General features: G+C 31.9%; 1 protein-coding gene across 1 annotated transcript; it reads left to right on the top strand.

Annotated features, from left to right (window-relative positions):
- On the top strand, positions 1-27,343 carry LOC142321380 (tetratricopeptide repeat protein 37-like). The gene is made up of 7 exons (XM_075359411.1): positions 1-184; positions 11,105-11,420; positions 12,716-12,889; positions 16,068-16,219; positions 21,539-21,674; positions 24,100-24,282; positions 27,225-27,343. Exons 2-6 carry the CDS (start codon positions 11,367-11,369, stop codon positions 24,250-24,252), a joined length of 669 nt encoding a protein of 222 aa, XP_075215526.1. The 5' UTR covers positions 1-184; positions 11,105-11,366; the 3' UTR covers positions 24,253-24,282; positions 27,225-27,343.

Genomic DNA, 27,343 nt, shown 5'->3' with positions numbered 1-27,343 from the left:
GTGGTGTGGAATATTCAAGAATTTTGTAGAATTTACATTAAAAAATGGAGAAATCAGTGAGTTTATAGATTGTGTTAAAGAACATAAAAACACTTACATTCATGAGAAAAAAGAAGTTATGTGGCCTGATGTTGTAACTATCTTAACAACAGCCAAAGATCTTGAGGATAGTCATATTCCACTGGTAATGAGCTTATAATTTTATTGTTTTGATATATTGTCCATTAAAACAAAATTAGAAGATACTCATTCCAGCTATTTTACCTTTCCAGCTATTATAGTGTAGTAAACCGATTAACTGGAAAGGATGATAATCATATCAAAATTCATTTTACCACATTTTTATTTTGATTCATGGGAATGTGAAATGTTGTGAAATAAAAAAAGCTGAAGATAAATATTTTGGCATCTGTTTGGATTAATTTTTAAAATTTATCTTCTTAGAATAACAACATAATATACTTTCCTATTTTGAACTCTTCCATGTACTTCTGAAAGCTATAATGTGGTGTGTACCATACTTGTAGTTTAAAAAAGTGTACTATTTATTTTGAAACACTGTAACCTTACTTTGGTAAGTGATTTTTCATGAAAAATTTCCTTTAAACTTATCTAAAAACAATTTGTTTATGTTTGTTATTTCATTTTTTTTTTATGAAACTTCACAGAATCAGGTGTTTTATTAACATTGAGTTTTACTAATTCTTTTTTTACTTTCTTGTATGAATTATTGTGATTGCAAAAAATTTTGGTTTTCAGATTTCAATAGAAATATCCATTTTAACCATCCCTGAACCCATTTTGACTAGTTTCAGTGTGACGTTTGTACAAACGTGTGTATGTATCTCACATAACTAAAAAACAGTTACTGTAGGATATTGAAATTTTGGATTTAGAATTGTAATATCTAGTTGTGCACCTCCTCTTTTGATTGCAATCAAATGGACCAAAATCCAAAAAGCAATTGGATTTTTGACTTTTTCTTAACTGCGACATAAGGCCTCATTGAGAGCTTTTCAATTGATAAGACTGTCTTGTAGACAGTAGAGAGAGTGAAGGGGTTGCTATCTTCATGTGGGACAAGATATCTACAAGGATACCACTTGCTACTCTCATCTCTGCTGTTACTATAAAATCTCTATCCCCTTCAAATACATATCTGCAATTTATATCTCACCAAAGTCCAAGTTCAATTCTCTATGTGTATCAAATTTCCTCACATAAATTCCATCACCATCATTAATAGTAGGAAACTTTTAATGCCGACCACCGTATTTAAATGGAGCTCATCAGTCTGCTCCTTTCAAGGAAATATGATGAACAGAGTAAGACTTGAACCTCTGTCTGCTGAATGATGGGTCATGCACATTTATGTCATTATCATCTGATACATTGTCCAACATCGACCTCTCCTTGTGCTCACCAAGTCCCTGTCTTAATTGGTCTGTTTGTAACGATTTTGACGGCAGTGACCATAGACCAATTATTATTGCTTTTGGTGTCGACCACTTTGTGAACAAAAGAGATGGCTTGTTGAAGAAGCAAATTGGAACAGTTACCATAACAGCCTTCCCATCACAGTAGTGCAGATGCCCAGGATCAACTTACCTTTTTTATCTCCCTGATCCTCAATAATGCTAGTAGATACATTCCATAAACATCTGTAAATCCTAGACGCCCTTCTGTTCCTTGGTTGAATGATAATTAACAAAGTGCGATTAGGAAACAACTGCAGGTCCTGTGTAAATTTAACTGCAGACCTACAGATGAACATCTGAATTTGTATCATAAGGCTAGAGTGGGGGATGCTGTTGGGTGTTATTAGAAGCTAGGAGAAAGTCATGGACAAGTTAGGTAGAAACCTCATACACTACTCATAACTCTAATATATGGAAGAAGCTTCGTGCAGAAACATTCTACTGTTGGATTTATTCACGATGGAGAACTGCTATGTCATCTTCTGCAGTCGCATCTAACTTTGCAGATTGGTTTTTGTTTGGGGACTCCACTTCATCATGTACTAATGAATTTCAGATATAAGATACATGGAAATAGTATCATTAAATGTTGGTGATTCGGTCAGTGAATTAAATACTCCCTTTGTATTCAATGAGTTGTCACATGTACTAAACACTTATGTGTCACCCCCCACCTTTCCTGGTCCTGACAACAGTCCTCTCAATATGCTCTCATACCTTTGCAATTTGCCACTACAACAACTACTGTATATTTATAATGATTTGTTCTCTGCACAAGTCTTCCCACCCATCTGGTTGGAAACCATTTTCATACCAGTACCTAAACCTGGTAAAGGCAAAGCATCTCCTCAGGCTACCATCCTATCTCCTTGACAAGCATTCTATGCAGAGTAATGGAGAGAATGGTGAACTGCAGGCTGACTTTGTATTTAGAGAGACATGTTGTTTTTATTTCCAGAACAGTGTGGTTTCTGCCAAGGACGATTTTCAGTTGACCATGTAGTGTCATTAGAAATAGCTATTCAAAACACTTTCCTGCTCCACCAACGCCTTCCTTTGCTATCTTCTTTGATATAAGGCAATCATGGCCTGGCAACATACTATTCTAGACACCCTTAAAGAATGAGGAGTCAAGGGCAATATTATTAGGAGTTTGCTTACCTTTATTAAGTTTCTTAAATCACTGAACTTTCCATGTTTGTGTTGGAGGCTTTGTTGGATAGTGTCTCCTTGGACAACGGAGTGCCTCAAGGAAGTGTATTAAGTGCCACCTTGTTACAGTCATTAACAATATTATTAAATGTATGCAGCCACCTATTTCATGTTCTTTATTTATCGGTGATTTTACTAAGAATATCATGTCCCTTCAGCAGTCATAGCTGAGGTACTACTGCAAGATACTATATCTCACCTTGAAGCTTGGTCCATAGTCTCTGGCTTCACCTTTTTGTCTGAGAAAACAAAATATATAGTCGTCTCTCGCTGCGAGATTCTTTTATTCCAGTGGTATAAAGACGATCCATGTTGTACAGCACCAATGGGTCTTCATACTCAATACTTATGTACCTTTTAAATTTCGATACACCTTCTATTTGCCCAACCTATTCCTGTTCATATCCTCCATGGACACTCAACCCCATAAAATTTAATTTTGATCTTACCATATGTAATAAAAAATCAATATCACCTAACATAATTCAACAAATTTTTTTATGAATTTCTCTCAAAGACAAAACCAGAATAGTATACAGAGATAGATCGAAACAGAATGAAACCATTGGGTGGGAATTTGTCATTAATGACAGAACCTATATGTTCGGTCTGCCTAGTACTGCAAGTGTCTTCACTGCTGAACTGTACGCCATCAATAAAGCTTTGAATATCATTAATCCAAAGTACGCTCATGTCCTTATTTGTAGTGACTCTTGCAGTACACTCCAAGCTTTAGAAAATTTGTATTCTAGAAATCCATCAGTGAAATTTATAATGCAGTTGCTGAGTTGAACCATCACAACACAAGTGAGTTTCTCTGTTGGATCTCCATAGATTCTATTGCTAAAGATGCATTTAGTCATCATCATGTTATTACTGCCAATTTTATTAATTTTGTAAAACAACTCTTCAAGCAATGTGGTAGGTGACTGAACTGTTAACAGCAGATAAACTCTGACACATTAAGGATGCTGTGCTGCCTTGAGATTCTTCATGTAAAATAATTTGCTCAGAGGAAGTGGTTGTATGTCAGTTGCGGTTAGGACATACCAGAGCTAATGACATACGATATCTGATGTCATCAGAAAATGCATCCCTCTATGTACAATGTAATTCCTGCTTGACTGTACACCATATCATTGTGGATTGCATATGTTATGCAGTCTTGCACCTTCTTGGTAAATTTAAATTGCCAAAAAACATTTGCTGTATTCTGGGCAATACTAAGGAAGTTTTAAACTGGGTATGTTGTTGTTTTACAAAGTATCAATATACTTAATAGAATTTAATATTATTTTACTATCTGAAACCAACAATTGTTTTTGTTTAATCGTGTGATAAATAAAAATGATTTAATTTTTTTTAATTTGTGTGTATATTTTGTTTTGATGCTGAGACCATTTTTATCTTAATCACTTGTTATCCAAAAAGGGCCCTTTTACACTCCTTTCGGATTTCATTATATTTTATTTGAATTTGTCTAAATTTTATATTTTTTGTTTGCTTTTGTGACGTAATTTTAAGTGAGGTTTTACTGATAGGTTTGGCTGTAATTTTTTCTTTTTATTATTTAGTTTTGGTCTGGTTTTAATTTTTTTTTTGTTACAATATGTTTGTCCCAGGCAATGATAATGCAACAGCGTTTTTAGCTCTTCCAAAAACATTTAATGATTATTGTTTATTAAGGTTTATTATTAATCTCTCTTTGTTAGTGTAAATATAATATAGTTATTTTGTTGGCTAATTATTAAAGTGAAAGGAAAATTTTGAGAAAAATTTATTTAATACAGTAGAGATTTTATTTTTTCAACAATGGGATTCTTTATATTTTGTTTATTTCAAACTCATGATGATTTTTTCTTTGTCTTCAGCATTTGACTGATTTGATGCAGCTCTCCAAGATTTCCTATCTAGTGGTAGTCGTTTCATTTCAGTATACCCTCTACATCCTACATCCCCAACAATTTGTTTTACATACTCCAAACGTGGCCTGCCTACACAATTTTTCCCTTCTACCTGTCCTTCCAATATTAAAGCGACTATTCCAGGATGCCTTAGTATGTGGCCTATAAGTCTGTCTCTTCTTTTAACTATATTTTTCCAAATGCTTCTTTCTTCATCTATTTGCCGCAACACCTCTTCATTTGTCACTTTACCCACCCACCTGATTTTTAACTTTCTCCTATAGCACCGCATTTCAAAAGCTTCTAATCTTTTCTTCTCAGGTCCTCCGATCATCCAAGTTTCACTTCCATATAAAGCGATGTTCCAAACATATACTTTCAAAAATGTTTTCCTGACATTTAAATTAATTTTTGATGTAACCAAATTATATTACTGACTGAAAGTTCGTTTCGCCTGTGTTATTCGGCATTTTATATCGCTCCTGGTTCGTCCATCTTTAGTAGTTCTACTTCCCAAATAACAAAATTCTTCTACCCCCATAATCTTTTCTCTTCCTATTTTCAAATTCAGTGGTCCATCTTCATTGTTTCTACTTCATTTCATTACTTTCGTTTTGTTCTTATTTATTTTCATGCGGTAGTTCTTGTGTAGGACTTCATTCGTGACGTTCATTGTTTCCCCTAAATCTTTTTTACACTCTACTAGAATTACTATACCATCAACAAATCGTAGCATCTTTTATCTTTTCACCTTGTACTTTTACTCTGGATCTAAATTGTTCTTTAACATCATTAACTGCTAGTTCTATGTAAAGAATAAAAAGGTAACAGGGATTAGGAACATCCTTGTCAGACTCCTTTTTTTATTACGGCTTCTTTCTTGTTCTTCAATTATTATTGTTGCTGTTTGGTTCCTATAAACGTTAGCAGTTGTTCTTCTATATCTGTACTTGAACCCGAATTTTTTTTTTTAAATGCTGAACATTTTATTCCAGTCTATGTTATTGAATGCCTTTTCTAGGTCTATAAATGCCAAGTATGTTGGTTTGTTTTTCTTTAATCTTCCATCTACTATTAATCTGAGCACTAAAATTGCTTCCCTTGTCCCTATAATTCTCCTGAAACTAAACTGGTCTTCTCCTAACACTTCTTCCACTCTCCTCTCAATTCTTCTGTATAAAATTCTACTTAAGATTTTTGATGCATGACTAGTTAAACTAATTGTTCTGTATTCTTCACATTTATCTGCCCCTGCTTTCTTTGGTATCATAACTATAACACTTTTTTTGAAGTCTGATGGAAATTCCCCATTTTCATAAATATTACACACCAGTTTGTATAATCTATCAATCGCTTCCTCACCTGCACTACGCAGTAATTCTACAGGTATTCCGTCTATTCCAGGAGCCTTTCTGCCATTTAAATCTTTTAATGCTCTCTTAAATTCAGATCTCAGTATTGTTTCTCCCATTTCATCCTCCTCAACTTCCTCTTCTTCCTCTGTAACACCATTTTCTAATTCATTTCCTCCGTATATCTCTTCAATATATTCCACCCATCTATCGACTTTACCTTTCGTATTATATATTGGTGTACCATCTTTGTTTAACACATTATTAGATTTTAATTTATGTACCCCAAAATTTTCCTTAACTTTCCTGTATGCTCCGTCTATTTTACCAATGCTCATTTCTCTTTCCACTTCTGAACACTTTTCTTTAATCCACTCTTCTTTCACCAGTTTGCACTTCCTGTTTATAGCATTTCTTAATTTCCGATAGTTCCTTTTACTTTCTTCATCGCTAGCATTCTTATATTTTCTACGTTCATCCATCAGCTGCAATATATCGTCTGAAACCCAAGGTTTTCTACCGGTTCTCTTTATTCCGCCTAAGTTTGCTTCTGCTGATTTAAGAATTTCCTTTTTAACATTCTCCCATTCTTCTTCTACATTTTCTACCTTATCTTTTTTACTCAGACCTCTTGCGATGTCCTCCTCAAAAATCTTCTTTACCTCCTCTTCCTCAAGCTTCTCTAAATTCCACCGATTCATCTGACACCTTTTCTTCAGGTTTTTAAACCCCAATCTACATTTCATTATCACAAATTATGGTCGCTATCAATGTCTGCTCCAGGGTAAGTTTTGCAGTCAACGAGTTGATTTCTAAATCTTTGCTTAACCATGATATAATCTATCTGATACCTTCCAGTATCGCCTGGCTTTTTTCAAGTGTATATTCTTCTATTATGATTTTTAAATTGGGTGTTGGCAATTACTAAATTATACTTCGTGCAAAATTCTATAAGTCGGTCCCCTCTTTCATTCCTTTTGCCCAGCCCGTATTCACCCACTATATTTCCTTCCTTGCCTTTTCCAATGCTTGCATTCCAATCTCCAACTATTATTAAATTTTCATCTCCTTTTACGTGTTTAATTGCTTCATCAATCTCTTCGTATACACACTCTACCTCATCATCATCATGGGCGCTTGTAGGCATATAGACGTTAACAATCGTTGTCGGTTTAGGTTTTGATTTTATCCTTATTACAATGATTCTATCGCTATGCGTTTTGAAATACTCCACTCTCCTCCCTATCTTCTTGTTCATCACGAAACCTACTCCTGCCTGCCCATTATTTGACGCTGAGTTAATTACTCTAAAATCACCTGACCAAAAGTCGCCTTCCTCTTCCCACCGAACCTCACTAATTCCTACTATATCCACATTTGTCCTACCCATTTCCCTTTTTAAATTTTCTAGCCTACCAACCTTTTTCAAGCTTCTAACATTCCACGCTCCGACTCGTAGAATGTTATTTTTTAATTTTCTGGTGACCCCTTCCTTAGTAGTCCCCACCCGGAGATCCGAACGGGGGACTATTTTACCTCCGGAATATTTTACCAAGGAAGGCGCCTCCATTATTGCTATGTGAAAATGCAGAGAGCCACATTTTCTTGGAAAAAAAGCAGCTGTAGTTTTCCATTGCTTTCAGCTGCGCAGTACTCAGAGGACTGAGTGATGTTGATACGGCCGTTTAAGTCGTCCCGACTCACGCCCCTAACAACTACTGAAAGAGCTGCTGCCCTCTTTCAGGAATCATTCCTTAGTCTGGCTCTCAACAGATACCTCTCCGATATGGTTGCACCTTCGGTCGAGCTACTCTGTATCCCTGAGCACTCAAGCCCCCTCACCAACGGCAAGGTCTCATGATTCATAGAGGAGGAGTACAGTAGTAAATACAAATATTGGACCCTCATTTGGAAATCCAGCTTGTCACATTCACCCATAAATTTCATGTTCCTTTTTAAGAAAAAAGGTGTGTGTTTTACATGAGTCAATACAATATACAGTTTTATGCATTGTACATACACCAAACTTTGGTTTTCTTGGTTATAGACGTGAAAATATTCTCACAAAAAATTAAATTTGTTATCTTACTTTAACTACATAACACAAAAAACTGTATTGGCAAAGGAGGATATATGCACTAAACATTGCATAAGAGTTTAAGTTAAATTCATGTATTTTTTTGTCATAATTGATGACAGCATTAAATATAATGAGTTGTATGTATGCAGCTTTGACAATATCTTTTATTTCTATATGTAGTGTAGAAACTTTTTAAGTTACTGTTGATTTGTTCCAAATTATAAGAACAGAGCGTAAAAATAGTTGTTTATTTTTAAATCTCTTTCATAAGTAAATAGTAAAATTTTAATTTAGTTAAAATTGCATACATGTAATTGTAGCATTAAAATTGTAATATATTGAAATTTGGATGATGTCTTAAATCATGTAACTACCATGCCTTACTAAAATCAACAGATAACTTTTAAATATGTAAACAACATCCACAGAAACACAGATTTTGCAAAGATGATTTTGCTATGAATGGTTTCTAACAGTGGGTGGGGTATAAACATATCATTATGAAGACAATAATAGCTTTGTACGCATGAATGCATGATGATTAATTTACTGCAGGTTCTGATATGTTATTGCTGAGGAGTCTGCTGAGTTATACAGTTAACACACCAGCATTGTACTTTAATATGTAGTGTGATGTTAAAAATTCACTATGAAGGCATGTCCTGTGGTTTCATTTAGTTGTGTGATTTATAGTTACTGTGTCAAGTGTGTTGTGTTAGTGAATAAATATGCCAAGGAAGTAAATGATCCGGATAGCTTCTGTTATCATATGTGGGGAATTTGACTTTAAAGAACAATGATGAAATTTGACTCCACTTGTTAAAAAAATGTTATGAACTATACTTTGGCTTTAAATTTGGGGTCCCTTACACCTGCTGTTTGATTTGTGTGAAATGTCTGATAGACTTTGCAAGGCGCAATTGCCACATGAGTTTTGCCATATTGATGAATGTGTGGTGTCAGAACACAAGATCATTTGTCAGATTTCTGTATTACAAAGATAAAAGAAATAAGTAATAATTCCAAACACAGTGCAGTACCAGAATTTGCCATCTGGTAAAAGGCTTATGGTTGGTACTGTCTCCAAGGCCATTATCATATCCTCCTCCAATACATGTAACTTTAGAAGATGAATTGGAATACAAGGTAGCCACTAAAGTTTGTTATGAGGAGTATGATAATCCTACTTTTGAAACAGAGTCGACTTTCTAAAATCTTATCTGTTAACTCAAACTGAATTAAAATAACTTTTTTCAGGAGAAACAAGCAGAGCTTTTGTGATCTAGGCTGAAAAGCTGAAATCTTCTCCATACTGACACTGAAGTTTGTTTCTTTCATAATTGTCAGGAAGATTTATATTCTGAAGAAAATAATTTAGTGTATTTTAACAATATTAGGGTTGATATAGATGCACTTCATCATGAACATAGCTGGAGAATGGAAACTGTTCATTGATTGTTTGAAAACTAGTTTAAAGGATGTCCTTTAATACAGTGGCAACAAATTTTCTTCTGATCCAATATCTTATGCAACTAACTTGAAAAAAAGTATGACAGTATGATAATCCTGTTAGAAATAAATCAGTAAACAATTACCATTAGACTATATGTTGTAATTTAAAAGTTGCATTTAATGGGTTTCCATCTCTGCTACTAAATTTTCTTGCTTTTTTTGTGATTGGGACACCAGGGACAAAACAAATCATTTTATCAGAAAGAAATGGGCGAAAGGTGAAGCACTTATGCCTGGACAGAACAATGTTGTTTGTACATTCCCCACTAGTTAACTTAAGAAATAATTCTTATACCTCAACTACATGTAAAGTTTGGGCTTTTCAAAACCTTATTTAAGGCAATGGGGAAAAATGTTCTGGGTTTCATTATTTGAAAGAAAAAGTTAAAATCAAGTAATACATTTTTGAAAGGAAAAAGAAAAGGAAGAACTGATAAGGTAAATTGAAAAGTCAGCATGGATGTCATTTAGTTGTGAAACAAATTTTATAAAATCATAAATCCCCCAACTACTGTGACATTATGGGTGTATTTATTACAGTAAATTAACAGAATTAAAACATGTATGGGTTATAATAAAAATTCATTTTTTGGATTCACACCTGGATTTCTTTCTGGACAATCTCGATGCCATCAGTGATGAGCTTTGATAATATCTTCACCATCAAATCTCAGTCATGGCAAACAGGTACCAGTGACAGTGGAGTGAAATAATGCTTGCAGAGTATTGTTTGACGTTAAAGAGCGATGTTCCATAATACGGCAATTTTCTTGAATTTTATCGTTGATTTTCATCGTCAGTTCATCAGTCACAAGGCTAGGCCGACCAGTGTTGTCAAATTTAGACTAGGCACAGGGTCCGCGCTTCTGCGGTCTCAGTTAGTTAGTTAGTTTGAGGAAATCATGTTAGGTTGACCGTGATGTCTGTTTGAGGCCTACGTGAAGGCAAAATTTGATTTGTGTTTTACTAATGTAAATGTCTGCGGAGGCATTTACATCGGTGGCATCCCAACTGAGGCCTGGTTGATGACTGTGAGATGTAATCAGTTAGAGGGACCTCTGGTAAAGCCCCTCGGGGCTAGGAACAGAGAGGTGGTGTGGCGACCGGAAACATCACAAGTTGGATGTCTTCCCCTACAGGGCTATGATGAGGCTAGACTGAAAGATGTCATTGCCAAGGTACTGAAGATGAACTCTGGTAAAGCCCATAAGGGCAAAGTACAGAGGGGGTGGTGAGGTGACCGAAACCATCACATAGAAGGTGTCTTCTCCTGTGTGGTGAGTTGCAGACTGATATCTCATCTTAAGCTATCATAGTAAATATATTGTTGAACAAAATTACATTTTCCAGAACTGAAAGATATTAATTTGTATTTTATGGCGTACAAAAATTTAATGAAGATTTTTATTAAACGTAAACAAATTACTCTATTTATTTATCAAGTTCTAAAATATTAACAGGGAGCAACACAATTACTTTTTGATTGTAACTTTAATTTTACTATTGGGTAGAAATTGTTGGCAAGTTTATAATTCTAATTTATTGTTATGATTTTAAACGTTACAGTTGTTAATAGAAGACAGAAATAATGCAGTGGCTTTGGAATGTATGTGCAGAGTTCATATACATTTAGAAAAGTGGGATATAGCAAAAAAATTGTTAGCAAAACTGGAAACTATGTATACCAGTGGTAGTAATGAGGTTACTGCTATATTACTTCGAGTTCAATTAGCTGAGCTAGCCGATAAGGCTATGCCACCTCCTTGATATACTTTTTGGTATTACTGTTAAACATCCTGACTCACCAGATGCTTGGTATCATCTAGGTATGCGTTGTTTAGAAGAAGATGAGATTCAACAATGCATTAATGCATTATTTAAGGTACTTTATTGTTTATTCATGTTTATATTAAAGATAAATATACTTTTTCCATTTTGTTTATTGAAATTTATTGTTTTATATAGTGTGCAAACCTTGATTTAGTTTTATTATTTAGTTTAGTGTATTATTATAACGAGTGTTTTGAAGAGGATCCAATTTTTTGAATGTGGATTTATAATTTATCCAAGAGTAAATTGTATATTACACTATTTGTCTCCATTACTGTACTCAGGTTATTGTATGCGAAAGATGAAATAACTTTGTGATACACCATTGTCATTTCAATATCCATTCTTTGTTGTATATCAGTTATGTTGTTTGCCATGAATTAGATTGCAGAAATTTATCCAATTTATCAGTTGAAATTTCATTAGTTTGTAATTTGCAAGAGATGAACATTATCATGTTTCTATATAAATGTTTGGAGAGCAGAAGTGTATGTAACCAAAAGATACTAGGTGATATCACTTTTAACAACTGAAATATCTGATTATTCAAAAGAGTGATAAACTCATCCGTAAGAAATATTTCTATAAAATTTTTTAGAAAGTTATCTATATTAACATTTTAATTAGATTATTTGCAACAGTGAAACATAATGTGACAGCATTCATAATAGGTCAATGCAACAGCATAATGCTGTCTTCACTGCTGTCAAATTGGAACTCCTTTAGCCCCATTTTCGGGTTGGAGAACAACCAGAAATCACAAAATTCCATGTCTAGTCTAAATTCCAAGTAAGGGGTCTGGTGATCTTAGGAGTTCCATACTTGACCAAGAAATCCTGGATTACATATGAAGAAAGGGCTGTAATTATCATGATGCAGAACCTCTAGGTAGTATGTTTGTTGGAAATTTGGCCTTATGGTGGGTATTCATATCCACAACTTCATAAAAAATATAATAAAAATAAAAAATATAACTGGTCAGCATTACTTTCACTTAGCTCTTCATTTGTTTTGTTTGCATTGGTGTTGAGGATGATGGTGACTTTCTTTCTTTCTTCTATTCAAATGAAAGCAGTTTTGGCTTAAATTTCATAACCGCTGCGCATGCTCAAATCATTCATTAAAATCATGTAATTAGTTCTACAGAACTATCATTAATGCCGATGTCATTTGCAATTTCTTAGTCGGTCGAAAATTTTCCTTATCAAATTAAATATTTTGTAAATGAAATGTGGATTTTGGTCTGATGACAGCCAGCCACTGTGTTGGTATATTTATTTGATTACTTAGGATGTTTTTTTAACTAGTAGATATTTAATATGTTTATGGTTTGTTCTACTTTTATAGGCTGGAAAATTAGCGCCTTACTGGTATAAAGTTTACTTAGAACTGGGTAATTATTATGTTACTCATGATTTAGTAAAAGCTAGATGTTGTTACAAAAAAGCTTTGTATCTTAATAAACGGTCTTCTGAAGTGGCAATGGCTCTTAGTGATATATACAGGATTCAGGGAGAGACAGTAAGTATTTTAAATTAATATTTATGTCTTGTGTGCTTGAAAATTATTATTTTAAATTGTTAAAAGAATGCTCATGAAAAGAAAATGTAAGAGTGATCTAACTTTTTGACATCAAATTAAGACACCTTTCTGCTTATGTTTATAACAACATATGAACTCATGTTTTCCTACTGTTACTTGTAAAAACTGAAACTGTTGCTCATTTCCTTTTTTCAATAATTTATAATGCGATTGAGATATCTTTTTATTGTAATATCTATTTTTTCAAATGTAATAATTACAAAAATATTTAACACAGTTAGTTGCTTATTCCAATCACAAATTTTTTTAATATTATTGATTATTATATATATTGTTTTGTGATGTGTAATTTTGTTGTAGTTAAGTGATGAAAGTATATTTGTAACAACTGACTTCACACATTACTAAGAGATTGTGGTTATTAAAATGTACGTCATACTTTGTTATATAAAGTGTTGTTTTTATCGATTGTTTGACGTATTACATTTGATTCAAAACACTAGTGTTTTGAATCTGAACATTACATGTCCATTGTATATTATATTACTATCCAGACAGTAACATAATATTGGCTAGCCAAACCACACACATACACACTCCTTCTTATTTAACATATTTATAATTTTAACTTTTAATTAATATTTTTATTATTTGACAACATATTTTTATATATGGAATTTTTAACTTTAATTTTAACTTTTGATTTTGATTTTAAATCTTAAATATAAAAGGAAAAAAAAATCTAATTCCATTTTGATTTGAATTGATTTTAAAGTTTATATCCAAAATTTTAACAAATTTTGTGTTATTGTATTTATCAAGATTTTATTTTGTTAATATTGTGTATTTATGGTATGTAATTTTACGTGAACAATTATAAGTTTGGATCAACTTAAGATGAGAGAAAATTGTGGAAGTACTCTTGTGTAAGGTAAGTGTCATCCTATCTAATTTAATCTTATTCTGTACTTGGTGGATCAAGTTATTTATTTATATATATATGTGTATTACTGAAATTAATCTTTTCAAAATTAATATTATTCCTCTGTGCTGTTAAATTATATTAAACAAACCACCTAGTATAGAATATTAAGATACTTTCATGGGATCCCGCATCCTTAGTCACGATTGAAATAATTCTGTTATTGCATAATAAATATATTATTATTGCTGTTATTTATTAAACAACAATAATAAATGTTATTCTACACCAGGTGGTTTATTTAATAGAATTTATATATATATATATATATATATATTAATTAAATAAGAATCCTTTCAAATTCATTATAAATTATTATAATGTTCAGATTTTGAGCATTAATACACTAACTTTTTGCTCTGTCAAGGAGCTCTTTCTATATTGCATGCAAGTTGAAATAAGTCAATGAATGATTTAAAAAAGATAACTTATTATTTTTTATTCTGAATATTCTGATAATATATTGTTTGTGAATTTTATCATAGATATAATTTTTTTTTACCTATGTAAGTGAATTAATTTAATACAAAAAAGTTTTTGTATAAAATAATGATTTTTAACTCTGTAAATTCTCTATTGTAAAATAATAATTATTATGATATTGGATAATGCTATTTTTTTAATGTAGAATAAGATTATTTATACAAATCAATTATATTAATTACTTATATAATGATTTTACTTTTAATTACGTATTATGTTACTTATTTAGGTTTTAATGGTCATAAATATTAATTGCTGTATTCTTAAAATGATATTTCTGAAAACCGTTCTGATTTCTGAAAGTTATGATGGTTCTATTATTTTATTGACTTATAAGTCAATATTTTATCCACTTTTTTTTTTTTTTAATTACAAGAGACTATCAGAAAGCAAGTTACACCCCTTCTATGAAACAAACACATATTTATAAGACAATTTTTTTTTTATTGAACAAAAAACTACACTTTTTCATCTATTTTTCGACATAATCACAAAGTTTTTCTGAACACTTTTCATACCTTGTGACAAGTTTTTCAAATTTCGTCCAATTTCCTTCAACCGTTTGACTACCGCTTCCTTCAGTTCATCATTAGTGAAACGCTCCCCTCCCAGGTCTCGCTTGAGAGGACCAAACAGGTGGTAGTCACAGGGTGCTAGGTCAGGGCTGTAAGGCGGATGAGACTACACTTCCCACTTGAATTTTTGCAGTAACTCCTTTGTCACATGAGCTGAATGAGGAGTAGTGTTGTCGCAAAGAAAAACGATACCATGCTCAATCTTCCAGGTCTTCGATCTTTAATGGCTTTACGCAATTTTTTTAAAGTCTTCACGTTAAGATTCAGCATTGATTATTGTTCCTCAGGGCATAAATTCACTGTAAATAACTCCCTCGGAATTGAAAAAGATGTCAGCATAAGCTTTTGAGCAAATCTTAGTATCTCCGTTCATGTGATGCTCGTTTAGTCTCAGGACTGTAATGAAGCACCCAGCTGTCATCCCCTGTGATGATTTGTTTCAAAAACTGTGGTCCAGTCCTGGAATAACGTTGAAGAAAAAGAAAGAGCAGATGCAAAATGTTTATGTTTGTGGTTGTCAGTCAACAGATTTGGCACCCATTGTGCACACATCTTACGGTAACCAAGCTGATCGTGAATAATCACAATCAAACTACCAAACTGATGTTAAGTTCACTTGCAATTTCTCTAATTTTAATATGCCAGTCACTCAAGATCATTTCATTCACATGTTCCGTGTTACCCGTTGTGTTTGCTGTTGAAGGACGCCAGCACGCAGTCTGTCATTCACATTTGTTTTTCCGTTTCTGAACAATTGGCACCATTTTGTGATCATGGGATGTGACATTGCAGTCTCACCATATACCTCAACAACTTGGCGATGAATTTCACAATTGTAATTTTTTGCCTACAAAAATCGGACTGCTGAATGCCCTTCTAATCTGGACAAAACCCCTAAAGGACATCCTATATTTGACAATGACACTACGCATGTACTGAATGTTGTACAGAATTGCTGCTGGGGGAGCTTAAAGACATCAGCACAACCAGTGCTGCCACTGTAAGACATTAATATATCCTTTTCAGTTCAAGAACACAGTAAGGGTGTAACTTATTTTTTGATCCACCTCTCATATTAATGGATTTATTGATGTTTTTTATTTTATTTTCTTTGCAGGCTTTAAATATTGAATTATTAACTGCTGTTACAAAAACAACACAAAGCAAATGGGCGTGGTTACAATTAAGTATTCAACATTTTGAACTTCAAGATGTTGGTGCTGCTGTGAAATCCCTTCTAGCTGCTATTCGTATTGATGTGGAAGACTCGTATGTTTATGTTCTTTTAGTTTTATAGATAAGAGATAACTATGTTTTTTTAAAACTATTATGTTATAACAGAATTTGCTGAATTATTAATTTGTCAGTACTTAGTTTTTCTGTTGAATTACATACATTCTGTTAGGTCATGAAAATTTGATATTTCTTTATTAAAAAATACAGTTATGTGGTGAATGATGTTTATTAATATCAGAAAATGTTTCATAAGTAAATAAGTGACTATCATGTATGGCTGATAGACGTAATATATTTATTTTTCAATACAAATATTATGCAGCATCAACAATTGTTATATTCATTAGTCAGTAATAAATGCCAGCAGCATGCAGTGCAACTGTATTCACTGTTGTTTAATATTCGTTATCTGTAGAAAATAATTTATTAAACTTTGCTTTGGCTTTGGCATTTATCCTTATTTCTCAAGTTCATTTTTCAGGATTCTCTATTCCTTAAAATATTCCAGGTCATTTTAGACTCTGGCTTTTAAGGAATGCAGCTTTTATCTTAACCTGGACCTTATTAAGTTTGTGTTAGCAAAGGCATTGTGCTATAAAGATTGATTCACTGAATATTCCTGTGTTTGGAACTTTACTGCATCCCTGCTGCAGTGACTATCAGTTCCTGAAAAGTGGTTGTAAATCAACCCCTTTGGATTGTGCAGGCTTGACTGCAGGAAGATATTCCTTCAGTATATATGTAGATGAATATAAAATTCCTTTATTTTAGTTGGACTGAGTTGCATTGAGGTCTGTCGCAAACTTAAAACCTGGTGAAAATTTTTTCCATTAGCTATGTTTTGCCCTTTATAGTTCTATGTGAAAATTTATTTAAAACCATAAATTTGGAAATGACAAACTGGACCAAATTTGATAAATACAGTGTTGTTTAATAGCTTATTTCATAAGATTTTTAGTTACCCTTATAAGAAAACTAGCTGTTTACTTCATAAATAGACACAATTCAGATCTAGTACACTACTTAATCACATTCGACAAACAGTCGCCATATTTCCCTGGCAACATGTCATTTTAGAACCTTGTGGTAACCCTGAATAGGGCTGTTTGAGATTTTATAGTGGCCCTGAAAAGGGCTGTTTGATGTTGGATGAGGTAGCCCTGAGTAGGGCTGTTGAGTACAACTGCTGGTCTCTGGCAATGTTGCCTTGGCTGCTGATCTTTGACAATGTCACCTTGGTTCATGGATTGTAGTCAAGGAGTTATGGCTCATCTATTGGAATCAGACTTGTGTCCCCACTACAGTATGGTTGGGGATTACCCCCAGATCATCTGATGCCAGCATAGCTGAGATGGTTCTCGTCTATCTCTGTCTTTACAGTAAAGACAGAGTGCTCGCTGGTGCTAGCAGGCTTTGTGCTGGGCCAGCCAGGCCTTCTGCTCTAGCAGGAATGTTTGCATCTGCTGAGAGATCCCACATTGGGCTGGCCAAGAGACTTCTTCCTTCTTCTTCTTCTTGTTCTGGTTCTTTTGCTTTTTGTGATGGCAGCTCAGAAGTAGGGAAGACCCTGTCCAAAGGATGCCCCAGTATAGAGAGTCCCTATCTCAGTATAGTTTCCTCCATTTTCTTGCGTTACGTAGGTTGGCTGAAGGTGTTTAAATGGACTAAGTTACCGGTTGCCCATTATCAAATTGGGACATTTGATTGGTTGGAAGTAGGTGTCTTGGTAGTGAGCCTCAAGTTAGTTAGGTTAGAACAGTAATTGTTAAAGTTGAGTGGCAGAGCTGCTGTTGGTGGGGAGGTGACCGTGCTACCGAGGGCATGGTAGTCCATGCAGCCTTGAGGTGTGGCGCTGTCTTGCAGAGAGTGGTCTCCAAGTGTGACAAAGTAAATGTCACGCAGGACTCTGAGATAGAACTGGATGGGAGTAAGAGGTCTGTCCCAGACTCTCTTGTGGACCAGATTGGAGTCCATTTTTCTTAAATTAGTTAATTTGTGTATTTTGTAGTGGGTGCTGAAATGTAGGTCTGAATTTTGTTGTATGTATAACAAATATTTGAGTGGTGTGAGTTTGGCTTTGTATTTGACTTGTTGCTTAGTCAATGTTTGAGGCTTATAGTATGACGCAGTATACTATAGTATTATAGTATATAGTATTATTATTATTATTATTATAGTATTATTTTATTATAATAGTATATAGTATTATTATTATAGTTTAGCAGTATAAAGGCTTACAGTAACAAGCGTTTATACTGTAATTAGGAGTGGGGTTCATACTTCCATGAACTCAGTTAACTAGTTCAGAGGGTGATGCTGTAGGATAGGAAAAGTGAATGAAGATGTTCGAAGGAAGCCTAAAGTGAAAGTGTTGGCTAGTTATTGGTTTTTACTGATGTAAATGTCTGCCGAGGCATTTGCGTTGGTGGCATCCTGACTGAGACTTGGCTGGTGACTATGAGATATAATCAGTTAGAGGGTCTGAAGATGACCTCCGGTAAAGCCCTTCTAATGGCTAGGAACGAAGGGGATGGTGTGGTGACCGGAATCACCACAAGGTGGGTGTCTTCCCCTACGTTGTTGGGGTAATCTTTTCTGGTGGTGGTCTGAGAGTGAATGCTCTTGTATTGCCATGCTGCTGTTTATAAAGCTGCTGGCGCATGGTGGGTCATTGTGCAGTCGTCTGCTATTTTGGTAGAAGGAGCTTGTGTGCAGGCATGCAGGGGAACTACAAACTCCCCCTACATCTACTTGCTAGTATTGTAATATTGTGCTAGCCGATAGTAAACACAGCATGTGGCAACAATACGCACCTACATAACAAATATGAACATCCTGCAACAGTATAACGTGATGTTTGAACATTGTATTTGTCAAATATGATTTGCTTCTATTTTAAAAAATGTGCAGATGTAATTTTTTTCCTTTGGCTGTACACATTTGTAATGAAAATGTTTATAGGAGAGCCAGTTTCATTGACATTTAATGTCAAATGAGCATTGTTCTTCTTAGGCTACTTTAGCTAATGCATTAAGATTCTTTAAAGTGACAGAATCATAAGTATTTGTAGTTTCATTTATATTTAATGTAACCGGACTCTACTAAATCAGGTAACCCTTGATTATTTATTTATGTAATGCCAGGTTATCGAGTAACGTCATAGACATGATGTCAACAGTACTCTGCAGAGATAATAAAAAATACCTCCTTATTTTTCCATTACTATTTTAATGTGTGAAATATTAACAATACAGTTGTTGATTAAGAAAAATATAAATTGTTTGATTTTGATTGTTATTCCAGTCAACTATGTGGTAATTTTCTACTGTCATATCTGATTCTGTTAGTATTAAAAATATTTCATTTTTTCTACTATTCACTAAAACTTAATATGTTTAATTTATTAATTATGCTGGTAATTATTTGACAAATGTCATAACTATGATTGACATTAAGTAATATAAAAACATAAAATAACCTCATACTTTATAAAAAATACCGAAACACAATAATGGAGTTGTTTGACTAAAACGTTTGGATAAATATTGTAAAAAATGTCTCCAAGCAGGCCAGGAAATATTAGAAAATAGAAACTTTTAACATTTTAAATCGCTACTATAAAATTTCATTCATGTTAAAATTGTTGGGATATAAAATACAACAAAAGTTGTGTTGGGTTGAAAGTAAATGGGTAACTGTAAGCACCATTCATTAAAATGGAAAGAACAAGTTTCGGATCAAGAAAGATAATAAAAATTAGTTTTTTATTTTTCTGTAACAATTTTTTATTACTTAGTAATGTTGGAAGGGTGCATTAACCCATTCATCACAAAAGATGAACACAGTCCATCGTGTTTTTTTTATTGCGTAATTATGAAAGATGGACTCTGCCTATCACTATATTTGAGCATGTACATTCTACTGCAAGATATAGTTTCGGGTTTTTTATCTTATAGAGAAGTTTAGAAGTTTAGATGTTTTATATCAACTGCAGTCATTTGCTATCATTTCTATTTTGATAGTTTTATTTTTATCATTACTTTTAGATCAGCTGTGTGTTTACATCTTATACAAGTTGTTTTTTATGCTTTCTACTTTTCATGGACAATCCGACTTTATAGAAGTTGTGAGCCAGCGAGAAATTAGAAACCTCAACCCTAAAAAATCCTGAAACCTAATGCAGTGTTTGATTACAACAAATATATATATAGGAGGGGTAGATAAAGGTTGGTGTCACTCCCAGTAATGAGGAGGTTTGCAAAGGGGTATAAAAAATTATTTTTTTATCTTTTTGATGTCACCTTGTATAATGCAAGCATTATTATTATAGAAATATAACAGGAAAACTATAAAACTTAATGATTTTCATTGAAATTTAAGTGAGCAGATCCTAAATTCAATTCACCTCCAAGATAGGGACACACCAGTGGTCGACAATCAACTTCAGGGATATCTCCTCTTTGGCTGAATGGAAAATTTTGGGCCCATTTTATAGAAAAGGTTTCCTCAACTAATAAGGCTAAACCTACCAAGAGGTGTAAACTGTGTTCCAGCCAAAGATTAAGAAAAGAAACAATTTATCAGCGTAAAAAATGCAAAATACCATTATATAGAAAACTGTTTTGAAATTTACCACACAAGAACAAAGTATTCAATTTTCAGCAGGATATAAAATCAAGTTGTAAAGGTAAGTTTTTACCTTTTATTTGTATGTTCAGGTAATTTGTTTCATGAAATGACAAATTAAGACAAAAGACTCAGTAATAAGAACCGGTGATTTGAGGTAAATATTCAGCAATTAATATCTTGTTTCTTGATGCTGCCTGTCAGTATCTCTTTCTGCAATACAGAGACTTATTAGATTAAATTTTATGAGATATGGAATATTTGACAAACCAATTTCTTGGCATATACCAAAATATATTTATCATTAGGCTCTTATTTATAACTTCTATCATCATATTGATGATGAGGATGAGGTGCAACCCTCTTAAAATTAATTTTTTCATCTAAAATATTCTTCCATCCTAAAAAAAGTGCTAACTATAAAGACAGAATGCCAGCAACATAAGCCAAGTTCATAAAGTAGTTCTTGTAGATCAGATAGTTGATATATATATATATTCTTTTTATAATCAGGTGGCAGTGACAGCCTGTGGGTGGATCTTCTTGAAGGATCACTGACTGCCCAGCAAGTATAATGGCTGAAGAATCTGGTGGATGTAAAAATATCCTAAAATATAAATATGTCTTCATTTCATACAGTTGTATTTTCTGCTTAATGCATTAAAAACGAATATTTATTAGTTAATGTATTATGTTTGTATACATACAGTATTTATTTTGTTTTAGTAACTGTTGGGAGGTCTTAGGAGATGCATACCTGGCTAGAAAAGCTTATACTGCTGCACAGAAATCTTATCAGAAGGTTGTTCAGTTAAGACCAGGATCCTTGTATCCACAACTTCAAATAGCTCGAATTAAACTGGTTTGTAATTTGATTAAAAAATATATATTTCATATTTATTTCACATACAAGGGATTAAAAATGTTAATACTAAGTTATTTTCTATTATGCCTTTCATTCTTTGCATTTATCATACAGTATTGTTTGAAGTTTTATATTATATTTTACATTACATTATATATCTTTTTGTTTCTATTTGTAATTTCTTTTTTACTTAGTGTACAAAGTAAATGAAGCATTGCGATCACGAAAAGTTTCGGTTTTCAGATTTCAACAGAAATGTCCATTTTGACTAGTTTTGACATGACATCTGTACTTATGTATCTCGCATAACTCAGAAACGATTACCTGCAGGATTTTAAAATTTCAGATGTAGGACTGTTGTAACATATAGTTGTGCACCTCCCTTTTGATTGCAATTGATTGAACCAAAAGTGTCCAAAAAAGCCCAAAATCCAAAAAAAATGTAGATTTTAGACTTCTTCTTAACTGCAGTAATAAGCCCTCATTGAGAGTTTTTCAACAATATATCATAAGCGGTACTTATTTTCATTGGTTCCAGAGTTATTGCCAAATAAAATTTTAATTAATGAAATATTTGGATCATACAAGGCACATTGGTTTTTGAATCAGACTTTATCCCTTTTTTTCCAACTTTTTTTTAAATTTAAATATATTGATTTATTAATAATTATGAACCTCTGATTGTAAAAAAAAATTTACAGTAAATAATAATTCAATAAAAAAAAAATGTGTTTATGTAATTTAATAAGCGTACAAGGAAGTCATGTCATGTCCGCATCATATTTTTTTCTCTTTGCAGTAATTTTTATCAATTATTTACCTTTCATAGTATTTAATTATGCATACCAGAATAACAGCTAGAATAAAATAAAATGACTGACATTATCAGAAATTAATATTTAAAAAAATAAACATTTTTAATGTTTATTTTTTTAATATTACTCAATGTGATGGTATAGTATTTTTTCTTAATCTTCCTGCTCAGTCTGTGACAGAAATTACCATCATGCATATGAAATCTTTAAATGAGTTAAATACATTAAAAGTATTAAAACAAGTTCTTTCATTGTATATTTTACATTTGATTATATCTTGTAAACATTTCTATATAATTTAAAGGTTTTTACACAAATATAAAATTAACTTTCAATTTAATAAAGATTTGGTTTAGATGAAATTCTGATGTATGTTAGTAGAATTATGAAACATTGAATTCAATTAGAATTTCAGGATTGATTTTTCGTTTGTTTAGAATTACAATCGAGAGTGGAATGTTTACTAACTTTTAATTTTTACTAATTATTTTCTATGTAGACATGGTCGCTGTATGGCTTTGACAGAATTTGGCACTTTAAAACCTTATGGTAGCCCCAAGAAGGGTTGTAGTTGTCCCCGAATGGCTTTTATGACCCATGGAAATCTAGAAGCTTATGGTAGTCCAGAAAAGGGCTATTGTTGTCACCGTATGGCTTCAACGGCACGTTGCCATTTGAAACCTTGTGGTAGCCTTGAAAAGGACTGTTTGAGGTTTCTGGACTGGTGGCTCTGAAAAGGGCCGATTTTGCATTAGCTCTGAGAAGAGCTCTTCGGTGCAGAAGCTGGTCTTCAGTGATGTTGACTCGGCTGTATTCAGGGAGTTGCAGCTTGTCCGTTTAAATCAGATTGAGTTTCCCCTTAGCGGCAGTTCAGTTGGGTCCCCACTATAACGTGGCAGTGATGGCCCCCAGATCCCTGTACTGTCGGGTTGGCATTTGTCATCTACTGCCGGCGCAGCTGAGGTGGTTCTCCTGGAGCGATCCCATGCTGGGCTGGCTTCTGCTGGTGAGTCCACGGCCAGAGCGATTGAAGCCCAGTGGTTGGGCTGGGAAGGTAGCGTCTGCACCAAGCAGCTCCCTCGGCTGGCCGGCCAGGCCTGCTGCTTCGGCAGGGATGTTGATGATGTAAGAAATTGGATTAATGAAACATTTTCTTAATTTAATCATGGTTTTACTTCTGGGGATATTTTTTCCAGAAAAAAAATACAGAATGCATCTGTAAATGAACCTGCTAAAACATTCTACTGCTAGACTGCAAGAAGTACTATATATCTAAGTTTGAAGAAATAAATTTAAATATCCTGAAACATAATTGAATACAAAATTACAATTAATAGAATACAAATATATTTTTTTAGTGGTATCATAAATATGTGTCTTGAAAAAAAAAACATCATTAATGAAACAGAAAAATTATAACAGTGCAACAACAAAAATGTCATTTATAACAAAACTGCAAATATCATTGAAAATGTGTTATTAAACTGTCTGTTAACTTTGAATAAAATTTGATTTATTATAAAAACATTGGTTTTAGTGTTATACATATGGTAATATTTTAAAATTTAGCTGAAAAAAGATTGGTAATTTAAGGGTTTAATGTTTAGATTACTAAAGAACCAGAGGATGTCATACCTGAGTTCAGAAAACTTTCTGAAGAATATCCTCAGGATGTTCCTGTCCTTAAAGGTCTTGCTGAAGCTTGTCTACAATCAGCAAAAATTTTTCACTCAGAGATTATTAGGTCGTACAAGAGATAGCCTTCAGGAAGCCGTAGATGCTGTTACCAGGTAATTTTGTTTATTTTTCTGAATTTAAAAGGAGGGGTTACTCTTTTCATAAACATGGCAGATTCTAAAGCAACATTTTTTCACAAAATACTGCCCTTTTTTAGATGGAAAAGAAGGTATAATATATACCTTGTATATATAATTCCTTCTATATATAATATATATAGAAGGTATAATATATAAGAAGGTATTTATATATTCATTTAGAAAAAATAAACTTACTTATTTTCCTGTGCTTAAGTTTTTTTTTTTAAAGTAAATAAGAATTAAACTGACCTCACCATTGATAAGTTAATAAGAACAAGAATTTGGATTAATTAAAAAATAAATATCTGCTAGAAAAATTTCATGGTCTTTTTTGTATTAAACAACAAAAATATCACCTACATACCGAGTCCATAATAGAATATCATAAGTATGAATAATGCCATAAATAATTTTATTTTCAAAATCATGTAAATAAATTTCAGACATGATGGCTGACAAAAGAAAACCCATTGGTAAGCTAGTTTCCTGAATATAATATTTGTCAGCAAATTTAAAGTAGATTTGTTGGCACGTATTTGTAATTATAGTAATAATGTTATCAACAAACAAAGGGTCTTTGTGATTATATATTAATTTATTTTTTATTATGTGAACTGTTTTGTCTATGGGTATGCTAGAATACATATTACTAATATCGTAGCTAACCATCCTAGTATTTTTTCAATTGTTAAGTCTTTCAACTTATTTACAAATTCAAATTCATTATTTATATTATAATTATAATTTAAATTCATTTTTATCCTAAGTAATTTATATGTTATTTTGGAAATATATAATATGGAGCAGTTGTATAATTAATCAAAGGTCGCATAGGGATACCAGGTTTATATATTTTTGGAAATTTGTTCCAGTTAATTTTTGGTGCAATTTGTTCAGAAGGGTATAATCTGGAGTGATATTTTAAGTTATTGTTATAATTAAAAATATTATGGTATTTTGCTATTAAACTTAGTTATTTTTAAAAATTTATTAGGGGGATCATTTATTTCTTTGAAATTATTTTCTAATATTTATTGTTTCATCAGATTATTTATATTTTTCGATATTCATGGTAAGTGTATTAGTTTTATCTGATTTTAAAATAGTACAATTATTTTTATTTAGTTTGTTTTTCAAATAGTAAATTACTTTTTTATTATTAAAAATTGGTTTGCGAGCTAAATTTTCACATTTAATTTCATGAATTTTACTACTAATGATATTAATTACATAATTGTTCTTTGTCATTATTATTTACTTTATTAATATTTATGTCAGAATCAACTGCTATATTTTTATTAATATTATTCTTATCACTATCATTCAAATTTAATTTAAATGCATTAGCCCCAATAAACTGTTCCTTATCATCAAGCTTGACATTTGTCAAATTTATCAAATCAAAACAAGGATCAGTAAATGAACCTGAATCCACCTGTACATCTTTGAAATGTAAATCTTCAAAACCACCATTCGCTACAGAATCCCCTTGTAATCTATAATAACCAAAACCTTATTACTATTATAATTCATGCAAATACAATTGTAATTATTATTATTACTATTATTTCCTCTTTTATTATTGTTATTATTATTATTATTACTATTATTTCCTCTTTTATTATTATTATTATTATTATTACTATTATTTCCTCTTTTTATCTAATTACTAATTTTATTATAGTTAGATTCATTAAGTTTATTTTTTTTTAATTTCAATATTAGTTTTAATCAAATTAAATACATAATCAAATATTAAATGCCCAAAACTTGCACCAATTGAAAGTGTGTGTTATATAACTAATTTATAATATGATTCCCTGCTTCATCCTAAATCTTTCTGCAAAGTATTTTGTTTTTATTATACATTTCTTAAATTGAGAATTCTTTATGTTAATCCTAGCATATTTAAAGAATTATGTTTAATTTAAGGCAAACTTTATTAAAATTTATTGAATGTGTTATATTGTGAAGTTGAATATGTAATTTGTAAAACTTAAATGATAATTTTTGTCTGGTTAGCATTCATGATAATTTTTATAAAGTCAATCTTTTCAATACTACATCCCTGTGTACTAATATATATTGTATATATAATCCAACTTGATTCACCTAAATACAGAAATTATAAATTAAATAAGATGACACTTATGTTATTTTTTCATATCTTACAATAGCGTTTTTATGGCAATTCACATCTTCTATATATATATATTCTATATATTTCTATATATATATATATATAGAATATAATATATATTATAACATAATTAATTATATAATAACATAAATTAAATAATATATAATAACATATTATAATATAATATATATATATATATATATATATATTGAATATATAATCCAACTTGATCCACCTAAGTACAGAAATTTACCTTATTTTTTTTATATCTTGCAATGGTGCTTTCGTGGCAACCCACATCTTCAGTTATAATTTACTTTTTAAGTGTTTATACTTTTTAAGTGTTTAGTTTATATCAAATTACGTATTCTACTCAATACGATTTGTATAAAAAACTGTTTTGTAATGTATAATTTTTTTTTATAAATTAAAATATTTAATTCAGGAATTAAAATATAAAAATTCTTTTAAAAATCACAAGTTAAAAGCTTTTTTAAAAAATATATAAATTAAAAATTTCAAAATCTCCTTAAATTTATAAAAATATATTATTAAAGAATTTTTTATATTTAATTGTATTGAGTATAATATATGGTTTGATATAAACACTTAAAAAGTAAATTATAACTGAAGATGTGGGTTGCTACGAAAGCACTATTGTAAGATATAAAAAAAAAGGTATAATTTCTGTACTTAGGTGGATCAAGTTGGATTATATATCCATACGCATTATGCATTTTATACACTTTATTAAATGATTTTTATTGTGTTTCAGTGCATTAAAAGAATGGAGTGATGTTTCTTGTTTATGGAAACTGTTAGGGGATATTTTTACACTAGCTGGTAATTTACCTCCAACTTGGGCATTTTTATTGATTCCTTGTTGGTTTAGTC

This window comes from Lycorma delicatula, chromosome 3 (assembly GCF_047948215.1).
Source record: "Lycorma delicatula isolate Av1 chromosome 3, ASM4794821v1, whole genome shotgun sequence".
Taxonomy (NCBI): domain Eukaryota; kingdom Metazoa; phylum Arthropoda; class Insecta; order Hemiptera; family Fulgoridae; genus Lycorma; species Lycorma delicatula.
This window is presented reverse-complemented; position numbering and strand designations above follow the sequence as displayed.